Source organism: Teleopsis dalmanni, chromosome 2, assembly GCF_002237135.1.
Source record: "Teleopsis dalmanni isolate 2A chromosome 2, ASM223713v2, whole genome shotgun sequence".
In the NCBI taxonomy this organism is placed as follows: domain Eukaryota; kingdom Metazoa; phylum Arthropoda; class Insecta; order Diptera; family Diopsidae; genus Teleopsis; species Teleopsis dalmanni.
Window position 1 is genome coordinate 210,319,387 of NC_051847.1, and position 27,497 is coordinate 210,346,883.

The 27,497-nt window shown below is 31.7% G+C and overlaps 2 protein-coding genes across 2 annotated transcripts; one reads left to right on the plus strand and one right to left on the minus strand.

Moving 5' to 3' along the window:
• Positions 1-23: 23 nt before the first annotated feature.
• Positions 24-27,393, minus strand: LOC119681927 (N-acetyl-D-glucosamine kinase). The gene is made up of 4 exons (XM_038095240.1): positions 27,351-27,393; positions 2,553-2,763; positions 2,096-2,321; positions 24-773 (listed from the first exon to the last, which is right to left on the minus strand). The coding sequence occupies exons 1-4, from the start codon at positions 27,374-27,376 to the stop codon at positions 157-159; spliced, it is 1,080 nt and encodes a 359-aa protein (XP_037951168.1). The 5' UTR covers positions 27,377-27,393; the 3' UTR covers positions 24-156.
• On the plus strand, positions 4,770-22,988 carry LOC119681926 (dynein heavy chain 8, axonemal). Its single transcript, XM_038095239.1, has 34 exons — positions 4,770-5,853; positions 5,917-6,020; positions 6,108-6,471; positions 6,571-6,941; positions 7,020-7,390; positions 7,455-7,690; positions 7,757-7,925; positions 8,530-8,935; positions 9,018-9,229; positions 9,288-9,412; positions 9,500-9,683; positions 9,755-9,962; positions 10,026-10,155; positions 10,260-10,678; positions 10,738-11,495; positions 11,560-11,699; positions 11,762-12,198; positions 13,162-13,620; positions 13,682-14,414; positions 14,659-15,007; positions 15,078-15,383; positions 15,449-15,783; positions 15,840-16,026; positions 16,524-17,142; positions 17,206-17,346; positions 17,419-17,708; positions 17,770-17,903; positions 17,988-18,614; positions 18,695-18,963; positions 19,020-21,892; positions 21,946-22,124; positions 22,196-22,411; positions 22,470-22,799; positions 22,863-22,988. The coding sequence occupies exons 1-34, from the start codon at positions 4,822-4,824 to the stop codon at positions 22,986-22,988; spliced, it is 13,839 nt and encodes a 4,612-aa protein (XP_037951167.1). The 5' UTR covers positions 4,770-4,821.
• Positions 27,394-27,497: the final 104 nt, after the last annotated feature.

Consider the following 27,497-nt stretch of genomic DNA (forward strand, 5'->3'; position numbering starts at 1 on the left):
TACGATGTACTGTATAAATGTGTATAATTTTCTATTAACAAATACTACAACTGGAATGTCTTTTTTTGTTATTGTTCTGTAGTTTTGCATATATATTATGCAAACGGTGCGATTTGACACTTTACTTTCTCAGTTCCACTGCTAACACTGCATAAATTATACCCTGCCTTCAGGTGGAATGTCATTGGATTGGCAATAACCGTTGCCATTCGCTTTGGCACTGTTTTTGCACGTATATTGGAACATGATCTTGACATTGTCGGAATAATTTCTAGCTAAATCGTACTGAATTGCATCAGCACCCATGTAACAAGCACCGTAAGCGCTGCTTTTTGTTAGAGTGACTAGATTCAAGCGAAATGGTACCGTATATAGACTGAGCTCTTTGATAAAACCCTCACGTAGCAATTGCCAACTATGCCAAACTGAACCGACACACACAATATTCAATTCACCTGAGTCAACTAGGCTGTGACTGACTTTTGGCAATAGTGCAGTTATGCTGCGTGCAATTTGTCGACCGGCATCGGTAAATAGAGATTTCGCCAGTTCGTTGTCCTCTTCAACGGCGACAAGTGCTAACTTCTTACAGAGACTAGCATAGAATGATTTATCAAATTTTGCATAGCAATGAGGCAATAAATCCAAACGAGTTTTTATATTAAAATGTTGCTGTATTAGCTCCCAAATACGTTCCACCGGGTAAGGTGATTTTGCAAAATTGTCCATATCATCGAAGACTGTTTTCATGGCGCGATGCGATATATGCCAGGCTGAAATAGAAAATGATAGAAACATGAATAAAATATTTAATATATGTTATACGTGGAAGTTTAATATCTTTTTTTTTTGAGAGTTGGAGTATATTTTACGGCTTTTAGGTTTCTTTAATTCTACCCTTTCATCCTTAAACTCTATCACAATGGTACAGATATTACTCATTTAATGAAATTCTAAATAATTTTAGTAAGAGTTATTATCTTTGAAAGGGTTTTAAGGGAACATTAAAGCGTCCTCTATACATTTATGGTTAAAATGGTTTTAAATTATAGACATTATATTAACAGTTTATATAAGTGATCAAACGCTTTAGACTTTATAGTGTACGCTACATATAATGTGACATTAGCGACTTTAATTTTACCTATGTAAATAGTAAATGATTATTCGGCAATAATGGCTTAAAGGGAGAGTTGATAATATCGATTTCCTGTTCTATCAGTTATATAGTTTGCTAGTATTAAATTGTTGTCTTTAATCTTGGTACAAGTGCTCTCACTTTGTCAATTAATTTGTGCTCTCTGTATGAGAGAGCATTATATTATAGATTTACAGGTATTGAAGGCGGCGGACAAACCGGTTTTTATTTATAGCGTGGAATGTCTTATGTCGGTGAGAAACACAAAATATCCACCATAGTCGCAAATCTATGCTCCACTGGGAACTAGTGCCCTGTATATTCTCTAATATATTCTATGGGAAATATTATTTTCAATTAAAAAAAGTATCAAAAAGTTAGCTAAAATAAAAATATTTTTTTGCTAGTATTATATGATTTACATATATATATTATATATGCAAAAAAAATTAACAAAAGTATAAAATAATATATAAATAAATAAAAATATAAAGAAACTTATAATATACAATTACTAACAGATTAAAAAAATATATTAATAAAATGTAGGAGTACATAAATTAATATAATTTATATATAATATACATAAATATATTAAATTAAATATACTATTTGTATATAAAAAAAGAAATTTCTACTTAGTGTGCATTGTTTATAGCATGAGATATAAGAGGTTCAATGAAATTCTTCCTTTTAAAAAATTTCAAACCAGTTTATATGTAAACAAACACTTGCTATTTTTTTTAATACATTTAATTATTGTCTATATTTATATATTATATTTGCAAATAAAAAAAAAAAATTTAAATATATGTCATTTATTTGTTATCAGTGAATTTTTAGCGACAATTAAAAGCCTCAAAGCAATAATAAGGTCAACAACGTAATTGCAATTAATAAACAGAAAAAAACAAACCTTGTTCTTGAATAGACTAAATATATTTAAAAATGACTTACCACTACCCTCATCGCCTAGAAAATGTCCCCAACCACCGCAATTGTGTGTGCTACCATCAGGATTTTTTAGCAAAGCATTTGAACCAGTTCCGGATATAACAACCATGCCACCGATTGGAGAGGCAGTGAAAACACTGCCCATAGTATCACTGCAAACAACATAGCTATCTGAGATGTCGGGAAAGGAATTACGCAGTTCCAGCGAAAGCTCACGATTTGATTCTTGCTGTAGTGGGAATTATATGTTGATTATCGCAGAAATTCAATATAAGCAAAAGTAAATAAATAAATAAATTTAGAAAAAATTCAATACTCTTATCAAAGACTTAATCTATAAAAACTAGTTGAAAGAAAGCAAAATAGAAATCTATAAACAAAAGTTTTGAATAATTTTGAAAAGCAATATTAATAACAGAAATATACTGGTATGTTTGTAGTATTAATAATAAAACCTGACCTGCTCACAACCGCTTAAACTTAGACCTAAACTGGTTAAACGTGTCTCCTGAGGTATACCGGCATCATTTTTTGCTCGCTCTACCATATCAGCTATGCGTCTTGCACATTCTGCTATTCCAACCATCCAATGATTAGTTCCAAGGCCAGTGGTTATAGCGCAACACTCTCCATTCTCATCGCAGATCACTAAATGTGAGTGTGTTGCTCCACTGAAAGTGAAATTTTATAAATTTATTAATATTATTTACAAAAAAAAATTTATCGCTAATAAATTTAAATATTTTATTTTACTTGCGAAAAGATTTATAGAGTTTTGCACTTGACATACTTAAAAAAATTATTGCAGATAATTTAGGAAGCGAATATATTACGCTTTAATGGATAATTATTGTTACAGTTCTCACGCTAGAGTATTGAGATCTTTTTTTTTTTTGTATAAAAAATAAATTAATTTGACCTTAGAAAATAGAAAATATAACCAAAATTTAAATGAACTAAATTTATTTTACGTGTATATAGCGATTTAACAATAAATTTAGAAAAAAAAAACATTGATCAATCGCTTTAATTAAGAGCAGGGGAACATACGATTCCGTTACAAGTCAAAAATTTGAGACTTCATTAGCCGAAAATTGATTCAATTAATTTATGTTTTCTATTGAAGACTTTATTTGGGTTTAACCATTACTATATGGATCACTTCATATGACATGATGGTAGCATGTGACATGAACTCTCAATAAATTAAATAAAAAAAATAAGATAATTCGCTATTTCGCTATTTTAGACCGCATCCACTGATGAGTAGATTCAATCGCGGTACAAACGAGAAAATGTCATATAGCAGCCATGCTAATCGTTGATGGACTATATATTCAACGACTACTACTTTAGTTATGATTCAAAGAAGAAAGTGAAAATGTCACCAACCTACTTTGTCACTGCCCGATATTCGCTAGATGGCGTGTATGCATTTTGAATTTTCTCTTTACTGATATATTTAGAAACAAAATATATTTTCAAGAACAAATAAATTGTTTTAATCTAGAATCAATATGCACTTTGGAGAGTAGAAAGAACATATCTAAAAATAAATTAGACTATTTAATAAAGCAGGAATTAAAGGCCTTGCTCATTTCATTATAATGAAACAGTAGTTTCCCAGTTTCAAATAGAACCATCTTTATTATAGTCCCGACAAACAGTAAGCGTGCTCGTTAAAGTGTGGTTTGACAATGAGCCCATATAAACAGCGTTAATAATCCGCATCTCATAGCACAGTGAGTGCCTAAAGAGTCTAAATAAGCCGGGTCTTTTGGCAAGTGTCAAACTGATTAAGCTTATAAATGTTTTTAAAAAATATAAATTTTACATAAATAAAATTTAAAATATAAACAATATTATAAATTTTAAATAAAGCTACAGGTGTATTTTAATAGGACATATTTTATCTAAAAAACATAATCACAATTTCGCAATATATGACCTAATGAACTGAGCAAAAAAAACTACTAGCTTTGTTACGACAGATGTCAGTGTTTGTTGTCCTCAGTAAAAGGACCTCAGAAAACAAAAAGCATTCTTGAATTAACAGGCCTATGTTGTGCTAACACTTAAATATAATATAGGTTAGGTTAGGTTAGGTTGCAGTGACAGCCTCAGTCTTGTACAGTAAAGTTTACTCGAGCAGAAATAATAGGTTGTTCTATTATTACGGGTTTATCTTAAAAATAGAAGTCCGAGGCATAAACCGGCAATAGACATTATGTTCGCCTTTAAGAAGTTACATTAATTTTATATAATGTCATATACATATTACTTATTTTATCGTTTTAATATGGATCTATGGTGCAGTATAACGTCTCTGCCTAGAAACTGTGTAAGTTCTAGTCGCATGCTCTGTGACTGTTCTGCTTTAACTTGGATCAAAAGTGGAACACCGGACGTTCTTCGATTAATTTTTAATGTACGGCCAGAGACTTAACTGTAGGTCAAATATTTTTACAATAAAGCTTTTCGCTACACAATTGTATAGTTCAGTAAGACCTTGCGATAAGATTCACGTTTCCGCTATTGAAAATGATTAGTTTGATAATCTATTATTATAACAGAATGGAAATGCTTTTACTTTGTTTTTTTAAAATAAATTTTTTCAATATTTTCAACATATCTTTATTTTAAATTATATTCAAATTTATAACAAATTTTTTTTAAAACAAGCATATGTGTTTCTCTTTATATTCGTGAACAATTTACAAAGCAGAAAAATGAATCCGGATCCGGATAAAAATATTAAGAAATTGCATAAACTTTTTGGCGTTTCTCGTGCAATACAAAAACAAACTTCAAGACGCATAAGCGTCGTTGATCAGGAGCGTGAAGAGATAGAAAGAAAGCGCTTACAATACTTCAAAGAACTACGTCAGCAACGTCTTTCTAGTCTTGGAGCGAATGAAAGGTATGTACTCGAAATATGTGCGGATGTAATGGGAGTGGATATCGATGAGCTTATAGCAGGCCTTATTGATAAAATCTCATATACCGATTCATTGCTATCATTGTTTAGTGAAAAGGGCCAACGTGCTTGCATGATTAGTTATGCTGATATGTTTGGTTATCCAACACGTTCGGGACGAGCAAATCCTAAAACTAAATATTCGCCTATAAAACGTACGGTCTGTTTACCACCAGACCGTATCATACTCAAAGGAAAATGGTTGGTGGTTTATCGCAACAATAATAATAAAAATGTGGAAAATCGTTTGGTCTCTGACGAAGTAGGCATGTTTATACTAGATGCGAGAAAACCAGATAGTTGTCTATTAGTTGTGAAAAATTTCTTAGATGACATTTTAACGAAATCAGTAGAATCGGTTACTGATTTTGGTGTAGCCGAATCACAACAAAAAGAAAAATTCTTCCATATTTTAGATATGTTTAATACTTTTATGCGATCTTCAGAGCGAACAGTATCCACACGTGTAAGATTTGATGTCAACCACGATCTATTTAAGGGACGACTGTTAGTTAGATTTCAAATTTTAAATACCTCTAAAGATATGGAACGTGTACGTACAGTTGAAAAATATTTTTCACAATGGATGAAACAGATACAAGCTATACTAACTGAAGGTCAACAAATATTACGAGATACTCCCGATGTGGGGCCCTTACAGATGCTTGTTAATTGGCGTCGTATGTTGGCTCGTTATACATCAATTACCGAATTTGTAGCGAGTAAGGCGTTTGTTAATCACAAGATGTGCCTCACTCTCTCACGTGCTTCAAAGCTTTTAAAGGTAAAAAATATCTTACTTTCATTAAAATACATACTTTTAAAATATAAATGATCATTATATTAGAAATGGGCGGAAATAGATAACTTAGTTACTATTGCGCTCAATGAGGCAAAGGACAATGTGCGTTATATTACATCTTTACAAAAATTCTGGGATCCACTCTATAGGTACTTTAACTGCATTCATATTTTATATATATCAATTTTTTAAGTGATGGAGAATTAAAAATTTTTTTAATCGAATAATTTTTTAAGATCCAATCCTGTTGAAATAACAAATAGCTTACCAGGTCTAATGGTTGCTATTCGAAATGTTTCGAAAACAGCACATTATTTTAATACTCCTATTAACGTTACTGGTCTATTTGTTAAGATCTCAAACCAGTTAACGATAACAAGTAAGAATTTCCTAACTGAAAATGGCACTGTATCCATTTGGCGTGTAGATCCCAAGATTATCATTGAACGAATAGAAAAATGTAATGAAATAATAGAATTTTACAAAAAAGTATATGAAGGGACAGTCGAAGATATGGCGAATGCAAAAGAAAATCCTTGGAAAGTCTCTTCTGTATACATATTTACATGTGTAGATTTCTTTTTGGAACGACTTTCTAAAGTAAGTATGATCTTTCATATTCGCGTAACTAGTGGAAGGCACCTATTCTTTCAAGTTTCATTTCAAGTTTTAGAAACTAATAAGTATTTTTATATATAGGTTAAAGTTATATTCAATACCGAAATTACTTATTCGGTATTGGATCGAATATGCATAAGCGGTATGGAGAAATTCAATGCACAAATAAAGGCAGCGCGGGCAGCAATGAATGTGAAGCCCTACGATCCGTTAAATTATCGTTCTGATCTGTTTGATAAAGATTTTAAAATTTATATGCGAGATATAGAACAAGCTGAAATCGGTATGCAGCAGTATGTGAAATTTTTAATGACTGGTGTGCCCGTGACTGATGCCTTGTTACTGATATTGCAGCGTTTTGAAAAATTGAATTTGGATTGCTTATGCTTGGATCGTAGATATTTGGAAGTGGCAGAAATGTTAGAGCAGGAAATGATAAATCTTAAAGATGTGTATGTACTTCATGTATAAAAGTTTTTTTCTGTTTTAACATATTATACATATATATATGTATATAAATGATTTTATAGATATAATGAAGAACGTGGATGTCCGTTTTTACCGAGAAATATGCCACCTGTGGCTGGACGTATACTTTGGATACGATCAATTTTTAAAAAAATTGATGAACCAATGAAAATTTTAAAAGTGAGACCATGCGTACTTGGACATCGAAAAGCTCAGCGTACTGTACGTTACTATAACTATATGAATGGTATTATATGCCACTACGAAATGACTTATCATAAGGCCTGGTATGACTATGCTGAAGAGGTGCGGTGCTTGATAAATGCACCTGTTCTAATTTGTAAGAGCGAAGATGCTGAATACAGTGTAACACTCGATAATGCAATTGTACAATTAATTGAAGAAACCCAATGGATGCTGAAAATGAATTTAAGTAAGTTAATACCTATAAACTTTTGTTAATGTGAAGAATTTACATAGTATTTTTATTGATGTAGCGGTACCCAATATTGCTAGCGTTATCACATATTGCAAGAAACACTTATTAAATATGGGCGCAGCATTGCAAATTGCATTAGATGATTTCGATAAGTTGCGTACATCAATTAGTTCAGTCTTTATAAACATAATGCGTTTTCGATTACAAGAAATAATACTTCTATTAAAGCCTGGCTTATCAAGAATCACTTGGATTTCTGAGAATCTTGAGGATTTTATAGCAGCAGCGCAAAAGGTAAGCTCTTTTAAGAAATCAGCAAACTGTATTTATTTAAAAAATTATATACACTTTATATTACAGAGAATAACACAAGTTGCAACTTTTTATAAATATGTAACCAGTATTGATGAGATACGTGTTTCTAGAGAGATTGAGTATTTAACACGTTTTTTATATGTCTATATGCCCCCAGCACCCGTACTTTCAGAAGTTTTTTTGGACGAAAGCAATAAGCTCAGACAGGAATTAGGTAATATATCAAGAAAATAAAAATACAGGATGTTTTGTAAATAAATTGTATAAATGCTCAAGATCATGCCTTTATCTAAGAAATGCTAAAAATCGTCTAATGGGGAGGTTACGATTTACAATATTAATCGAGATTCGTAGTACTAATAAAAAATTTACATAGATGGAATGTATAATTAAAAACACTCCAATGACTTAAAAATGATTCATCCAAGTAGCTGAATTTAGATCTATTAAATAACTATAAAAGGATATTTATATTTAATGATAAAAATAATATAACTAGATATATTAAAAATATCTACGTTGCTTATGACTTATAAGAAACAGTCAATAAGTATTTTACAACAATTCTGAAATTATTTAGGGTTCTTGAAAAATGTCTCATAACATTTCAAAACCCTTTTATGTACAAAAACATATTAGATAATGGAAGATTGAATGAAGTTTTTAATCAGTACTTTTTTTTACCACCATGTAACTTGTTTAATATTGTAAATGGATGCCTCCAGTTCCTATACGATTGTTTCCAAAACAATTATTTTCTTTGTATATATAATAATAACATTAACATTAACATTTTAAAACTTTATTGAATTGTTTAGAGTTGGAATTGGAAAAAACATCAATATGTCTGGAACGTGCCGTGGTCGATTTAATTAATATGTTTGTTGAATTGCTGAATTTTGGTCCAATTGATTCAAAAGGACGACGCGTCTATCAGCTGCCAGCAGAAAAGATTAATGACAATAATTGGCGTGTAGAAAGCGCTCTGCCAGTTGATAAATGGGATTGGATACAATTTCATAAAATATATCGTACAATTTACTTAGCACCGGACGATATACTAAAATCGATGCAGTTCAAGAATTATGAAACTTTAAGATACGAATTATATCATTTACGAAATGATTGTATGGATCTATTTTCCTTTTATAACTCAAAAATGATACAAGCGCTTGTAACATGCTCAAAAAGATCGTTAGATTTTATACGACATAATATCTTAAAGTAAATAGACTTATTCAAATAATATAAAATATATCAACTTGTATTTCATGTAACTTTTATTCATACCATGTTTTTCCTAAAGATCTAATTACCGTACATTCAATCAAAACCCAATTCTATACACTGATTTGTATCTGGATTTTGTTAATGGATGTACTATTGATCCATCGTTGGAACTGATGCAACAACATTTTTATGCAGCAGTACAAGTTTGTACCGAAATTAACTACTTCGTTTCTACTTGGGGTAAACAAGCCAAGACCTATGAGAGAAGACTGCGTAGAGTAACAATAGGTAAGATAGCAAGGATTTTCAATATCAATGGCGCATTATTAATAAATTATATTCACAGATGAAAATCGATATGACCGCAACTTTTACCGCTATGTAATAGAACATAAGGATGTGCAAAGAGCTATACAAAATATAGCTTCTGGTCTTATGTTGTATAAGAATGATATTGACCAATATTTACATGTATGTATAAAATTTATTATTTTAATAAATAATTATAGATGTATATTCTTACTAATAATTATTATTGTATGATATAATATATATTAGAACTTTTACAATAAATATAAGTACTTGTGGTCCGATGAACGTGAGAACATCATACAAGCTTTTGTAGACACACTTCCTTTGACTATAGATATACGTGATAAATTTGAATACTACGATAAAATAACTAGTGATATTGAGAAAATGAAATTAACCAGAACAATTGGACCAATTGAAATACGCGTCGGTAAGACATTTATATCATTTGTTATATATATATATATATTTGCTTACTGGGTCGCTTGTAAATACTTCTAGATAAGGCTGTGGAACGTTTCATTGCAGAATCGAAAAAGTGGAAGACAATGCTTGGTCAGTTGCTAAGTGCGCAGTATAAAAAGCAACTTGATGAAATGGTTGACTTTATTTCGGAAATGGAGAGTATATTAAGCAAACCTATAAATGACTTAGATGACGTACGTTTGGCCATGAACTGTTTGGAAAAAATCCGAGATAAATATATATCGTAAGATATATAAGAATTCATTTCATTTATTACTATATAATTATTTTTTTTTTTTCATTTTAGTATGGATATAGCCTTAAATCTTATAGTTGATACATATGCACTGTTCTCTCAATATAATATTTTTATACCACAGGAAGATTATGATAAAGTTGAAGGTCTACAACTATCATTTAATAAAATGTTGGAAAATGTAAGTAAAATCATTTTTATGAATAATTAAAATTTCATTAGAATACGGGTTTTTTGCTTGAACAACGTATTAATTACTTTAATTTTTTTTTTTGACATTTGTAGGCTAAAAAAGTATCAGACCGTATTTCGGAAATGGAAGGACCACTCTTAAAAGAACTTAACGAAGGCATCGCAATTTTCGTCCAAGAGTTCGACCAATTTAATATTGATTTTGAACTTAATGGTCCTATGGTTGAAGGTATTTCAGCTAAGGAAGCTAGTGATCGTGTATTCATTTTTCAAAATCGTTTTGATGAACTCTGGCGTAAATACGAAATGTATAGCAGCGGTGAAAAACTATTTGGACTACCTATAACTGAATACCCACTATTGCATCAGCGTAAACGTGAATTCAACTATTTGAATCGATTGTACTCGTTGTATATTCAAGTTCTAAAGACGATTTCTGATTACTATGAATTGCCTTGGTCTGAAGTGGATATTGAAAAAATAAGTGCGGAATTAGCAGATTTTCAAGTCAGGTATATATTTTATAATATAATAATTAATTTATTTTTTATATATATATATAATGAAATAGATGCCGTAAGCTGCCAAAGGGTATGCAGACTTGGCCGGCTTATATAGATTTAAAAACAAAAATTGATGATTTCAATGAAACTTGCCCGCTGCTTGAGTTAATGACTAATAAAGCTATGAAAGAACGTCACTGGACGCGATTAAATGCTTTACTTAAAACTGACTTTGATCCTACTAGCTCGAAGTTTACATTGGGTAAACTTTTGGAAGCGCCTATCCTGAAACACAAAGATGATGTCGAAGATATTTGCGTTGGCGCGTCCAAAGAATTAGATATTGAAGCTAAACTTAAACAGATTGTGAGCGATTGGTCTACTGTTAACTTGCAATTGGGCATGTTTAAGACTCGTGGTGAATTGGTGCTTAAAGGTCAAGAAACTTTGGAAATTATAGCAGCACTTGAGGATAGCTTGATGATTATTAATTCCTTAGCTTCGAATCGGTATAATGCACCTTTCAAAAAAGAAATTCATACATGGTTAAAGAAATTAGTGAACACAGGTGAAATTTTAGAAAAGTGGTTAATTGTACAGAATTTGTGGATGTACCTGGAAGCAGTTTTTGTGGGTGGCGATATTTCAAAACAATTGCCACAGGAAGCTAAACGTTTTACGAATATTGATAAGAACTATGTCAAAATAATGTATCGTGTACGAGAAATACCAAATGCAGTCGAATGTTGTACAGGCGATGAAAGTTTGGCGCAAATGTTAACATGGCTTTTAGATCAGTTGGAAACTTGTCAGAAATCTTTAACTGGTAAGAAGTGCTTACTATTTTCCGAAATCATTATTTTGTAATTTATTTAACATTAAAATTTCAGGTTATTTGGAATCGAAACGTTTGCTTTTCCCCAGATTCTTCTTTGTTTCTGATCCTGTATTACTTGAGATTTTAGGACAAGCTTCAGACCCTACAAGTATACAACCGCATTTACTTAGTATATTTGATGCAATAGCTTATGTGAGTATTATTCTATTTTCACTAAAAAATCCACGATAGCAAAACGTTATATATTGATTTAGGTTGATTTCCAAGAGAAAACTAATGATGTTATAATTGCGCTTAATTCAATGAATCATGAGAAAGTGCCTCTAGAAAACGCGGTTCAGTGTACAGGAAGTGTTGAAATCTGGCTGGGTAGATTACTTAAAGAGATGCAAGACACAATGAGAACAACACTTGCTGGTATGGCAGCCAATTTAAATGATCCGGACTTTAATTTTGTAGAAGAATTTCCTTCATTCTGCGGACAAGCTGGATTACTAGGAGTGCAACTTTTATGGACTCGTGAATCAGAGTTTGCATTAAGAAAGTGTCGAACTGATAAAACTATAATGAAACGCACAAACAATAAATTTTTAGCTTTATTGAATCATTTCATTGATCTCACTGTCAAGGATTTATCTTCATTGGATCGTATTCGATTTGAAACTATGGTTACAATACACGTACATCAAAGGTATAATTATAAATAAACTATCCACACAATTTTGTGTTTCTATAGTTACAACTATAGAAAAAAATGAATTATTAGCAGAGACATTAGTCTTTTGGTAGGTTTGACTACAGGACACTGTAAACTAGGGAACCATGCTAGAAGATTAGGTTTTCCTTTCAATCAAATCTATCGTAGCTATGGGGAAGACGATGAGAGCGACTCTCATCGTTTGTGTTTTTGCCCAGCTCATGTACGGCGGCGACGTAATACTTTAGGAGCCCCCTTCCTTGAGGACCTGGACCACTTACAGGACCTGAATTTAAATAGCATTTTATGCTTCGCAACAGGTTCTAGGTGGTATTAAACCCTGAGTTTTCACCCTATATATACGGTAGCACAATGGGCCAATAGGCCTAAGTGGATCCACTATGGGTTGCCGGTATAACCTAGTTTTGAAAAGAATAGCTGTAAAACAAAGAATAAGCAGCTTTAAACATTATCTTTCACTTCGTTGAACTTCTATTTTCAAATAAAGCTGTAGTTTATAAGTTCGTTTTAATTTAAATCACAGCAAATACTTTGGCTAGTGTCATTAATTAAATAAAAAAGTGACAAAAAACCTGGAACTTGAGCATTGAAAGTTTGTGCAGCCTTGGCTACTTGTGGAAAAACACGTTTAATCATTGCTTTCAATTTGACAGGCACGAGTTGTAAGAACCTGGCACTTTCAGTCCAAACAAATTATATACGGACTATAAACTAATTAAGAAATTCGATTATTACCTAAGACCACTGATGATGAGTACTTGGCAATACTCGAAACAGCGTTGTATGATCAGCTAAATTTCAATAAATTAAATAAATTTTTGTCCTTGTCTATTCTTTGCTATTCGAATCCGTCTAAGTTTTAAATAGTTTCTTTTCGTCATAAAGACGCGTCACTCTCGGCAAGAAAAAATGAACATTAAAATATTTTTCATTTAGAGATATCTTTGATGACTTATGTACTATGCGTATTAAAAATACTGGTGATTTCGAATGGCAAAAACAAGCTCGTTTCTATTATCACGAGGATAATGATGACATAATCGTTGGAATAACGGATGTTAACTTCATTTACCAAAATGAATACCTTGGTGTCACAGAACGTTTGGCTATAACACCATTAACAGATCGTTGCTATATTACGCTCGCACAAGCTATAGGTATGTCAATGGGAGGAGCTCCTGCGGGTCCAGCCGGTACTGGTAAAACTGAGACCACTAAGGATATGGGGCGCGCTTTAGGTAAACTAGTTGTTGTGTTTAATTGTTCTGATCAAATGGATTTCCGCGGTTTGGGTCGTATATATAAAGGATTGGCACAATCTGGTTCTTGGGGCTGTTTTGATGAGTTCAATCGTATTGAATTGCCAGTATTATCTGTCGCAGCACAACAAATTTAGTAAGTCTACGATTTAAAGGAAGTTATTCAAATAAATTAAGCGTATATCGTTTTTTTTTAGTATTGTTTTAACTGCAAGAAAGGAAAAACGTACTTCATTTATCTTTAGTGATGGTGATATTGTTTCATTGAATTCAGAATTTGGTCTGTTCATTACCATGAATCCTGGTTATGCTGGTCGTCAGGAATTGCCTGAAAATTTGAAGATTATGTTTCGTACAGTAGCTATGATGGTACCTGATCGCGCTATTATTATACGCGTAAAGCTAGCCAGTTGCGGATTCAAAGAAAATTTGGTTTTGTCACGTAAATTCTTTACATTATATAAACTTTGCGAAGAGCAACTTTCAAAACAAGTGCATTACGATTTTGGTTTGAGAAATATTCTATCAGTGCTGCGTACTTTAGGCGCACAGAAGCGTTCAAATCCGGGTGATACCGAAGAAACCATAGTGATGAGAGTATTGCGAGATATGAATGTCTCTAAGCTGATTGATGAAGATGAAGGACTATTCTTGTCACTGATAGAAGACATGTTTCCAGGAATTAAGCTTACTACAGCATCGTATAAGGATCTACAACGTGCACTTGTTGAAGTAGTCGATGATTTTGGCTACGTCAATAATCCTGAATGGAACCTAAAGGTTGTACAATTATATGAAACTTCATTGGTACGGCATGGACTTATGTTAATGGGACCAACAGGATCAGGTAAAACGAGTTGTACACATGCTATGCTAAAATGCTTCACGATTATGGGTACGCCACATAGGGAAATGCGAATGAATCCAAAGGTAAACAACGTTCTATATATGTATATACTTCTATATATATTTCAAAAGCTATATTTATATTAATATTAAGGATGTCTTAATATTCGAATAAAAAAAATCCAAATTGCAAAAAACTGAGCTGTAGACACATGAAAAGTTACGCTTAACTAGGCATTAGCTCTATTATGTCTATTATGTCTATTTTAATTATTTAATTTTTTTTATAATTATATTACGAAATATTATGAAAAGTTTGTATTTTAAGGCTATTACTGCACCTCAAATGTTTGGACGTTTAGATGTTGCTACAAATGATTGGACTGATGGTATATTTTCTACATTATGGCGTCGTACATTGAAAATTCCAAAGACTCAACATTGTTGGATTGTTTTGGATGGACCAGTCGATGCGGTTTGGATTGAAAACTTGAACTCTGTACTTGATGACAACAAGACACTGACATTAGCTAACGGCGATCGTATTAAAATGGCAGATAATTCTAAATTAGTTTTTGAGCCAGATAATGTCGACAATGCTTCACCAGCTACTGTTAGTAGAGTCGGTATGGTATTTTTGAGTTCATCAGTATTAAAATGGGTTGTATACATGGAGGGTAAGTATGATATAGGTACACATAAAATTTAGTTAACGTTAAGAATAAACATACTTATTTTTATTTGTAGCTTGGGTCAAAAAACAGTCTGATAAGGAACAAGATGTTTTCCGGCGCTGTTTTAATGCAATTTATGATGATGCGCACTTGTTTCTACAAACTAAATTGGTAGCAAAAATGAAAGTTCTTGAAGCTATTTACATAAAACAAATGCTAGAAATATTGGATGGTTTATTGCATGAGTATTCAACCAGAACTGACTTATTTTTAGAACGATTGTTTCTCTTTGCAATGATGTGGAGCTTAGGATCCGTACTGGAAATCAGTGAAAGAGAAAAGTTAGAGGAATTCGTGGTTAAACATCCTTCCAAACTAAGTAATAAATAAGATAAGATAATATATAGGATGGAAATCACAATAAGTGAACACTTTTTTTTGCAGAATGGCCCAAAAGACAACCCAATGAAACAATATTTGAATTTTATGTTGATGAATCAGGAATTTGGCAACATTGGAATAATCGAGTGGAAGACTTTCAGTATCCTGATGATAGTGTGCCAGAATTTTCATCAATTTTGGTACCCAATGTCGACAATGTGCGCACTGCATTTTTATTGCATAACATAGCTAAGCAAAAGAAGCAAGTACTATTAATTGGTGAACAAGGAACTGCAAAAACTGTGATGATTAAAAGCTACATGTCCTTATATGATCCTGAGGAGCACTTATTTAAATCCTTTAATTTTTCCTCTGCTACAACACCGAATATGTTTCAGGTAGATACTAAATAATTATCATTAGAATGTTTTTTATTAATTCAATTTTTAATTAGCGTATTATTGAATCTTATGTTGAGAAACGTGTTGGAACCACTTATGGTCCTCCTGGTCAGCGTGCAATGACGGTATTCGTAGACGATATCAACATGCCTGTAATTAACGAATGGGGAGATCAAATTACAAATGAAATAGTACGGCAGATGATTGAACAACATGGTTTTTATTCCCTCGAAAAACCAGGTATTATCATATGTACACATATATATAAATATCTATATAGTTTATTTAAACTTTGAATAGATTGATTTTAATTCGAAAATTTATAATATAAAAATATAATACTTTTCGAAGACAATATTAGCTGTTAATAACAATAAGAATTAAATAAACAGTAAATAAAATAAAATAAATTTTTTTCCGAAAAATAAACTAATATATTTTCGGATCAACTTCTTCCATTTAAGTATGGTATATATAATTTCGAAATTGTTTCCTTATTGGACGTTGGACAAGTAAGAAAGTTAACGCTTGATTTAAAAATTTTAATTTTTTAATTAATTGCTTTTATAAAAAATTTAAATTTTGGAGGTTTTTTGCTATATAATTGTATATAGGTATATTTTAAAAGACCTTTTAAAATGAACTATATATGAATTAATACTTCTGTATATACAAATATATACATATACACATACAAGTATATATTGTAATATTATACATATATGATTTTAAAATAGGTGATTTTTACACAATTATGGATATACAAATGTTGGCTGCTATGATCCACCCTGGTGGTGGTCGTAACGATATACCAAATCGCTTAAAACGTCATTTAGCTATTTTTAATTGCACTTTACCTAGTAATAATTCCATGGATCAAATATTTAATAAAATTGGTCAAGGTTACTTCTGTTCAACACGTTTCAATATGGAGATTGTATCAGTTGTACCTCTTTTGATACCCTTAACACGTTCATTCTGGCAAAATGTTAAAATCAAAATGTTACCCACACCGGCCAATTTCCATTACGTTTTTAATTTACGAGATTTATCACGTATTTGGGAAGGAATTCTGAAAGTGAAGACCGAGGAATGTCAAAATGTTAGTGATCTCATAAAATTGTGGTGCCATGAATGTACACGTGTCATAGCTGATCGATTTACTGATTATAAGGATACGAAATGGTTTTTGGAGCGTATGGAAAAGGATGCTCAAAAGTTTTTGGGTACACACTTTGAATTATATCCAGAAGAACAAACGTATTTTGTTGATTTTCTACGTGATCCACCAGAGGGTGTTGAAGATGATGAAGAAATTTCAATGGATGCACCAAAAATATATGAAGAAATTCCAAGGTTAGAGACGAAAATTTTTTGTTCATTAAGAATATTTCACATTTTCTTTTAAATAAAATATAGTTTCGATTTTGTGAAACAAAAAGTCGCATTTTATATGGGACAATTTAATGAATATGTGCGTGGTTTTCATATGGACTTAGTGTTTTTCCAAGATGCTTTAATACATTTGATTATTGTTTCCAGAATAATAAGTATGCCCAGGTAATATTTTTTATCAAAATTTAATATAATCAATATATATATTATATATTTCTCTAATTTATGAAATGTTAGAGGTAATGCATTACTGGTGGGAGTAGGTGGTTCTGGAAAGCAAAGTTTGACTCGTTTAGCTTCGTTTATAGCTAACTACAAATTCTTCCAGATAACACTAACCCGTGCTTACAATGCAGGTAACTTAGTGGATGATCTAAAATATTTATATCGCACTTCCGGGCTAGAAGGCAGGGGTATAACTTTCATTTTCACTGATAATGAAATCAAGGATGAGGGCTTTTTGGAATTTATCAATAACATATTAAGTTCGGGAGAAATTGCAAATTTATTTGCTAAAGATGAAATTGGTAAATAATATTATAATTTAATAGCTTATGATTTTTATTTTATTTTTTAATATTTACATAGATGAAATATATGCTGAGATTACACCTATAATGAAAAAAGTTTCACCGAAACGTATACCCACACAAGACAACTTGTATGACTTTTTCCTTTCCCGCGCACGTTCCAATTTACATATAGCCTTATGCTTTTCACCGGTTGGTTTATTTTTTGGTTTAATCCTTATATTCTGGTTACTATAAAACATTTTAATATTAACATTTCATTATATTATTTTTTAGATTGGTGAAAAGTTTCGTACTCGCTCATTAAAGTTCCCTGGTCTTATATCAGGCTGCGTTATAGATTGGTTCCAAAAATGGCCAGAAGATGCACGAGTTGCCGTATCACGGCATTATCTCAAAGATTATGAAATTGTCTGTTCTGATGAGGTTAAGGAAAGTGTTATCGATATAATGAGCTGGGTACACAACACAGTATCAGAAGCATGCACATCGTATTTCGATCGTTTCAGACGTACTACATTTGTTACACCGAAGTCTTTGATTTCATTCTTAGGCAGCTACAAAAAGTTATATAAAGACAAGCAAGTGAACATTATTGTGATGTCTGATCGTATGAGTTCCGGCTTAGATAAATTGGATGAAGCTGGTGCCTCAGTTTCAATATTGAAAAAAGAATTGATTGAGAAGAATAAAAATATTGCTATAGCTTCTGCTGAGGCTGAGGAAATTCTACAAGTCGTAACTGAAGCAGCAGCTGCAACAGAAGTTGTAAAAGTGCAGGTTGCCGAAAAGAAGGCGCAAGCAGCAGAGTTGGTAAAACTTATTTCTGCTGATAAAGCAGTTGCAGAGCAGAAATTAGAGAAAGCAAAGCCAGCATTAGAAGAAGCTGAGGCCGCGCTTAAGGTAATGTTTTTTCTAAACTAAAATAATCAAAAAATCAGCTAATTTCCTTTTCTTCCGTAACCCAAAACTTCTTATTTTAGACAATTAAAGCTGCCGATATTGCAACTGTGCGTAAATTGGGCAAACCTCCATTTTTGATTACTCTTATCATGGATTGTGTATTGATTCTTTTCCGCAAACGTGTGAAGCCTACAAAACCAGATCTCGAAAGAAACTTTTTGCAAAGCTCCTGGGAGGAGTCTTTGAAAGTGATGTCTGATATAAACTTTTTAAAGAAAATTGTAGAATATCCCACAGATATAATTGATGCAGAAATGGTTGATTTACTACAGCCATATTTTAATTTCAAGTATACCAGATATAGAATTGATTATTTTCCGTTTATATTAAACTATTTTCTTTTAGCTTATATACATTTGAGGCTGCAAAAGCTGCTTGCGGTAATGTTGCCGGACTGCTGTCTTGGACTATTGCCATGGCAAAGTATTTTGACGTTAATAGAGAAGTTTTACCGCTAAAAGCTAACTTAGCAGTTCAAGCTGCGAAATATAAGAAAGCAACTGAAAGTTTGAAAGAAGCTGAAGATTTGTACGAGATAAAGGAAAAAGAAATGGAAGCAGTAACAAGAGAATTCAATGAAGCAATGGACAAAAAAAATACCGTATTGGAGGATGCTAGAAAGTGCCAAGATAAAATGGATAAAGCGACTGCATTGATTACAGGTTTGGCTGGAGAAAAGACTCGTTGGACTGAGCAAATTGCACAATTTAAGAGCGAAACCGAACGTCTGGTTGGCGATTCACTGTATCTCACCGCATTTTTATCATATTCAGGACCCTTTAATCAATCATATCGTGTCGATTTACAATCTTCATGGCTGTCAGAAATCCAGCGGCGATCTATACCGATTTCGTCAAATATTAACATAATTGAAAGTTTGACTGATCGGTCGCAAATTGGAGAATGGAATTTGCAAGGTCTACCCACAGATGAACTATCAATTCAGAATGGTATCATTGCTACTAAAGCTGTACGCTTTCCTCTGTTAATTGATCCACAGTCTCAAGGTAAGGCTTGGATCAAAAACAAAGAGAAAGAAAACCAGTTGACTGTCACATCATTAAATCACAAATATTTCCGTAACCATATTGAAGATGCAATAAGTTTAGGTATGCCAGTAATAATTGAAGATGTTGGCGAAGAGTTAGATCCATGTTTAGATAATATTTTGGATCGCAATTTACTTAAAGTTGGTACAAAATATAAAGTAAAGGTCGGTGACAAGGAGGTCGATTTCAATGACCAGTTTAGATGTTATATAACTACTAAATTACCAAATCCCGCCTACACGCCAGAGGTGTTTGCGCGTACTTCTATCATTGATTTCACTGTAACTATGAAAGGTTTAGAAGATCAGTTACTAGGTCGTGTAATTCTAACAGAACGAAAGGAATTAGAAGAGGAGCGTACAAGTTTAGTTGAAACTGTTACTAGTAATACTAAAAAAATGAAAGAATTGGAAGCAAATCTTTTGCATAAGCTCTCAACTACACAAGGAAGTCTACTTGATGATGTCACCGTTATTGAAGTGTTAAATACTAGTAAAAACACATCCATTGAAGTTAAGGAAAAAATTGAAATAGCAAAGATTACAGAGGCAAAAATTAATGTAGCACGTGAAGAATATCGTCCAGTTGCCACTAGAGGCAGTGTACTATATTTCTTAGTATGCACAATGGCGATGGTAAACTGCATGTACCAAACATCATTGGTACAATTCTTGGAACGTTTCGATGCCTCTATGCATAACTCAGCAAAAACACATATAACCCAAAAGCGTATCAAACGAATTATTTCTTATTTAACCTTTGAGATATATCGCTACAAATCTCGTGGTCTCTATGAGCAGCATAAATACCTTTTTGTTTTACTAATGGCCTTGAATATTGATCGCCAAATGGATTTAGTATCGTACGATGAGTTTCAGATATTCATTAAAGGTGGAGCTGCTTTGAATCTCAATGATTGTCCACCGGTGCCTCATCGTTGGATAACCGACGAGACTTGGCTTAATTTAGTACAGCTAACTAAATTGAATATATTTGCACATATTGTAACTAAGGTAAGCAATAACGAAAGACCTTGGTTCATTTGGTATAAAAAAGAAAGTCCTGAAAGTGAAATAATTCCAGACGGTTATAATTCTTTAGATCCATTTAGAAAATTGTTACTTATACGATCGTGGTGCACAGATCGAACCATTTCGCAAAGTCGAAAGTATATAGCAAATTCGCTCGGAGAACGATTTGCAGAGCCAGTTGTGCTTAATTTTGATGAATTATTGTCAGAAAGTAAGCCATTGTCTCCTCTTGTATGCTTCTTGTCTATGGGTTCTGACCCATCTTCGAATATCGAAGCTCTGGCAAAGAAAAATGAATTAAAATGTTATCCAATTTCAATGGGTCAAGGGCAAGAAGTACATGCCAGAAAATTGGTAGCTAACTGCATAGAAGCCGGTGGTTGGGTTTTATTGCAAAATTGTCACTTGGGATTAGAGTATATGAACGAGTTAACATTATTGCTATTAGAGCTTGAAAGAGCTGGACCCAAAAGCTGCAACGAGAACTTCCGCGTGTGGATAACCACAGAGCCACACATTAAATTTTCCATAAGTTTGTTGCAATTGTCAATTAAATTCACTAATGAGCCACCCGCTGGAATGCGTGCTGGTCTTAAACGTACCTACAGTAACATGTCACAGGACTTTTTAGATTATTCGCAATCTCCCTATTATCATCCATTAGTCTTTGCGATATCCTTTTTGCATTCTGTAGTACAGGAGCGCAGAAAGTTTGGCCCATTAGGCTGGAACATTCCATATGAATTTAATTTTGCTGACTGGTATGCCAGCTGCTTATTTGTACAAAATCATTTGGATGACTTGGAACCAGGTAAAGGCATAAGCTGGAGTACGGTACGTTATATGCTTGGTGAAGTGCAGTATGGCGGACGTGTAACTGATGATTACGACAAGCGGCTACTAAATACTTTTGGGCGTTGGTGGTTTCATGATAGAATGTTTTTAGAAACTTTTGAATTCTTTAAAGGCTATAAGATATTTAGTTTCAAGGAAATTGAAACCTATTTAATGGCGATTGAAGCAATGCCGACAATAGATCCACCACAAGTATATGGTTTCCACTCAAATGCTGATATCACATATCAAACGAACACCACTAGAAGCATTTTAGATACTGTATTGTCTATACAGCCAAAAGGTAATTTTCTTTTTCAATTTTACAGTTAAGATAATAACTTTAATATTTTAAAGAGTCTTCTGCTGGAACTGGTGAGACGCGTGAGGATAAAGTCGCACGATCTGTTAAAGAAATGCAAAGCAAAATGCCTATGCCTTATGACCTTTTTGAAGTGAAAGAAAGACTCAAAATGATGGGTGCAACGAGCTCAATGAACATATTTTTAAGACAAGAAATTGATCGTATGCAAAAGGTAAAAACATCAGTATATATTTTGAAGATAATAATTCCTAATAAACTATACATTTTTTTATTAATTTTCAGATAATTATACTCGTACGTACTACACTTAAGGATTTGATCCTAGCTATTCAAGGTACCATTATCATGAGCGATCAGTTGCGTGATGCACTCGATAATATTTTTAATGCACGTGTGCCAGCTATGTGGAAACGTGGTAGTTGGCTCTCATCTAGTTTGGGCTTTTGGTTTACTGAATTATTGGAACGTAACCAGCAGTTCTATAGCTGGGCCTTTAATGTATATAATATTTAAAATATTAAATAAACATTTTAAAACTTCTACTTTTGTTAATTAGGATCGACCTATTGTTTTTTGGATGTCTGGTTTTTTTAATCCACAAGGTTTTCTAACTGCCATGAAACAAGAAGTAGCACGCGCTCATCAAGGTTGGCCTCTAGATCAAGTAACTATGCATAATGAAGTTCTAAAAGTAAACCCAGAAGAATGTCTAAAACCACCTAAAGAGGGAGTTTTTGTGCATGGACTTTATGTGGATGGTGCTGGTTGGGATCGAAAAACTTCACGTTTAGTTGAAGCAACTAATAAAGTTATTTTTGTATTGATGCCTGTCGTACATATTTTAGCTATCAATTCTACAGCTCCTAAAAATTCAAAATTGTATACGGTATATATAATTATATATTTTTTTATATCAATTTATAAAATATATTAACACATTTTTGTTTAGTGTCCGGTTTATAAAAAAATGAATAGAACTGATTTAAATTATATTGCTCCACTTTGGCTAAATTCTCTAAAACCTCCAGATCATTGGATTATACGTGGAGTAGCTTTATTATGCGATATTAAATAATTATATTTTTTACATTATTTTATATTTGCATTTATTTTTTATAATAAAGTTTATTTATATAAAATATCATCCTGTCTTATTTTAGTGCTTTGATAAAGCATATGTGTGCTGTGACGCGTACAGAAATTATTTTAGTGTTTTTGTTCATGTGTTTTTTTTTTGATTTGCAATTATTTAAACTCTAAAAAGTTTACAAGTAGATTCATAGTTTTGATTGTAGATTTTTTATAACTAAGTTTGCCATTTGTTATACTAAAAACAAATCGTTTACTTATAGAACAAAAGGACTATTGCAACTGACATATTTGAAGAACTGTTAAGACTTTTTTGGCTTTAATAACTTTTATTTTATATATAATTTTTACTAGAATCTGAACTGATACAGGCTGATAGAATTTTTATCTAAATCTAAACATGATATAAGTAGATAAGCTTCCTTTTTTGGGGAACTGACATACTTGGTCCGTTGTTATAGCACATTATCAGTCCTTGATGAACTATTTTGTTGATGTCACAAATTGTAATAACCTAATTAAAGCTACATTTATACTACAGCGTACGAAAAGCCTTTGATAGTAACCTAACACAAATGTATTTTTTTTTTTGGTGTTTAAATCAAAAATGTCAGAAGAATATGTTAAGTTTCAAACTATACTGCTGTAAATTCGTCTAAATTATTCATTATAAGAATTCAACAGAGTTCTTGTTACAGTGGATCACACAAGTCATCACAGCTACTATTGAGTAAAAGTGCTTTAGACACTAACTCGTGTTTCATCTACCATAGAAGAAGACCTATAATATATTGTTAGATAATGAAGCTTGTTAGGATTAATATTTCATCTCTTTAGATGAAATAAAGCTATTATGATTTTCTAGGTTTCATTTTAGTCAAAAGGACTTCGTGTGTAAAAATGCCGTTTCTTATTTCCGCCGTTCTTTTATAACCTTTAGAAACAGATTTGGAGTTTTTGTGTATATATGTTTCCGGAGAATTTGAGTAGTTGTTCTTTTCCCTCCTAACTCTTTTGCGACACAGTTTACGTATATATCACTGCCTTGGTAGGAGTATCGCCGCAAAATTGATAATAACATTCTGCGTAAAGTTTTGGGGTATTGTAACTTTTACATTTTACATTGGCACATTTTTTATTATTTAGTTTTTTAATTATTTTCAATTATTACTTTTTTTTTATTACGTTATTTTTTTATTTTTCCTCTCTTGCTGTTTTTTCTCATTTAAATAACCCAAAAGTAACAAATTGTTTTACGATGGATTTGCTCAAGTTCGGTACTCAAATCATAATTGTAGTTATCTTATTATCTCAAAAGTCTTTTATCTCATTTAGAGATTTTTAAAAAACATTATTGTCTGCTTTTCAATTTATTGAATTTAATCTTTGCTAGCTATATAGGTGTGAGAGTATATATACTAACAGCATATTCTTTTGCAATGAATCGACTGTTTTCTTAAGGGCTAAAAATGCTACTTGGTAGGTAATTCAGGAAATATAAAATAAGAATTATTTTGAAACGCCATATGTTATTTCAGATAAAAGAATTTCTCCTACCTTTCTAAATTTTCCCCTAAACTTAACTATTCTGACGATCTTAATACAAAAGCAAATATTATTTCACAATATGAATAATATAAAGCGCATTTTGTTAGAAAACATTTTCTGATAAAACTAATGACAAAGCAAATAATAATTTCGCTATAAAAATTGCAGATACTTTGCTTTACGTAAAAATAAACCTAATTTATTAATATTTCCATGTAAGCACTTACATTTAGGGTTAAACATTCAGATTAGCGCCTAATTTATAATACCAACATGAATAACAGATTTCAATAACCACCCAAGTACTAACCCTCTAATCTGGAGGGGCTAAACTGATTGAAAATTTGGACAGATGTTAACATGAGGCAATTAATATTAGAATATTGGTTATTTTAGTGCAAATACGTTTTAATAAATTCAACAATAACATATCAAATACACTCCTATTAAGGTTGATAATAATATTGCGACTGTAGTAATTCTTATCAGCGCGTTACGTTATTACGTACGCGTTTATATTCCTAACGTGAAATTCCGTATACTTCATATAAGATAACATGCATATTCGGCTTAATAAAAGCGATCATTTGTGCCTCTTACTGATATCAAAAGCAATTGAGACAAATTTATGTAAAGCAATTCAAGTGCAGCTCTTGAATTTAAGTACATATTCTACATACCCGCATTCAGATCAGCTCTATTCTATTCAGATCTCGAAACTATTTCACTTACAAATAAGGAAATAGTACAGCACTTGATTTACTAAGAGAATGAAATGATTTTTCGCATTGAATTTTTAGTACGGAGCACTGCTTTTGGTGTTAAATTTATTTGAATTTAACAACTGAATTTAAATTGCTTATTATTATAAGGCTGGCTTTCTTTATTCATTTATTTAAATTGAGCCTAGCGACAATTTTTTTGAAAAATATCAAAAAGAACGTTTACTGCAATTAAAACTGAACGATATTCAGCTTCACATAATTCTTAATAAAATGCGATTTCCTGTAGATACTAAGTATCAACAGTTTTAATTTGACACTTACTGTAATAAATGAAAAATAGCACCTTCAGAAAAAAACCACACTTTCAAAAATTTTAGATAATGCAGTGTTAAAAATTCCTATACTGCTAAATCTGGTGCCCAAAAGCTATTAACTAAGCTTAGAGGGCGCCAACTTTTTTGGAGATTCTAGTAGCTACAACTACTCGTAGTTGTGGACTAGAGAAAGAAAAGATTTAAAATAAGACTTCTCATACTAGTTATCGAACCCCTTTAGCATATTTTTATATGGATTTGCATGGATTTTTAAAGAAAAATGACACGTATTCCAGAATATTTGCCGAGTTATGTACAATATATATAACACTATAAAGATATTAACCATTCAGATAGTTTAAACTTCTCTCATATACTTCAAGTTAATAAAGTTACCACTATACATTTTAAAGTGATATCACTTAAAAAAGCTAGAATAAAATAGAAATAATAAAGACTTCTTTAGTGCCTAAGCAGTAGAAGACTGAACTCGTAATAGATTTCATATACCCCAAATAAGATATTGGCGACACGCCAATATTCTTTATCTTTAGTCAAAGCTTTTCTATGTGGTTCAATTTGTAGTATCTCATTTATGTTTATTTTATTTTATTCATTCTCGGTGCATAATTCTTAATAAGTATCATAACATCCCTACACTCAAAATCTTCAGTGCCGTACTTAAACCTCAAGTGCAATTTAGATTGTTTACTTTTTTGCAATTTTAGTTCCTTCATTGCCATAAACCGGTTTTGGTTATTTATTTGTTTTATGATATTATATATCAATAATAATTTAATATATATAAATAAATATCTTCAAAACATAAGCATAAGAATACAAACAATTATTGACTGGGCATTACCGATCTCTGAATAGCAGTTTGAAAAAGATTGGTCAAGAACCGCACTACTGATGTTCTTTTAATAGTCTGTAAATCATACCTCAAATTATATATATATATATATATCTTATATATATAATTCTTCTGTACGTGTGTTGACAGTGAACTCCGCCTAAACGGCTGAACCGATTTTGATGAAATTTTTTGTGTGTGTTCAAGTGGATTCAAGGAAGGTTTAGATTCACAATTTGGCCCACTGGATAATGTCTTTTTAATCAATTTTTTATTTTTTGCTATCCATATACATTTATATTAAAAATTTAAAATTTATTCATGCTTACTTTGATTTGTTTAAAAACTTTAAAATCTTTAAAATGAATTGTAAAACTGACGTTGCATAGCTTAAGTGCATTTAAATTCCGCAGCATAATTATAGGTGAGCCAATTTTTAATCTTAAGTTATGTGGTGGTATTCCTGGTAAATCCAGCGAATTCAAAAATTCAACACACAAAAAAGAAGAATTATATATATAAAGATATAAATATCGTACAAAAAACAATGCCACGTCTTCGTGGACGAGGAGGAAATATTGGTCGACGGACTCGGAATTCACAATTACTCCAGAACCGTCGGTTAAATAGATCGGCAGAAAACAATGAAGATGTAAGAAACCAGGATACAATTACACGTGCTAATGAAAGTCAAGAGCAACGCAACGAACGCCAGGAAAATTAATTGCAAGGGGAAACAACGTTCGCCGGGCCAGCTAGTATATATATATATTTATAATATAATATTATATATAATGTAATTTAAGTTTGTATAATATAATAAATATTTTATATCTTTTTATAAAATATAAAAAATAAAATATAAAATTTTATATATATTTTATATATTATAGCTGAAGACTTACCCTTCTATTCCTCCAAAATATTTCATTATGTATAAGTTCGTTGCTAATAAAGTGAATTAAAATAATTTAAAATTTTCCAAATCAAAAATCGACGTTTTTATTGATATATACAAATATATATCTAATATAATATATATAAAATTAAAA

What these genes read in the sequence shown, in the direction of transcription:
- LOC119681926 (XM_038095239.1), top strand. Translation starts at nt 4,822, where the DNA reads ATGAATCCGGATCCGGATAAAAATATTAAGAAATTGCATAAACTTTTT. An exon ending in ATACGACATAATATCTTAAA is followed by an intron (nt 8,936 to 9,017) that starts GTAAATAGACTT and finishes TTTTTCCTAAAG; the next exon opens with ATCTAATTACCGTACATTCA. An exon ending in CAGCCATATTTTAATTTCAA is followed by an intron (nt 18,964 to 19,019) that starts GTATACCAGATA and finishes ATTTTCTTTTAG; the next exon opens with CTTATATACATTTGAGGCTG.
- LOC119681927 (XM_038095240.1), bottom strand. Translation starts at nt 27,376, where the DNA reads ATGAAATATTTTGGAGGAATAGAAGG. An exon ending in TATTTTGGAGGAATAGAAGG is followed by an intron (nt 2,764 to 27,350) that starts GTAAGTCTTCAG and finishes TTTCACTTTCAG; the next exon opens with TGGAGCAACACACTCACATT. An exon ending in TCTAGGCGATGAGGGTAGTG is followed by an intron (nt 774 to 2,095) that starts GTAAGTCATTTT and finishes TTTCTATTTCAG; the next exon opens with CCTGGCATATATCGCATCGC.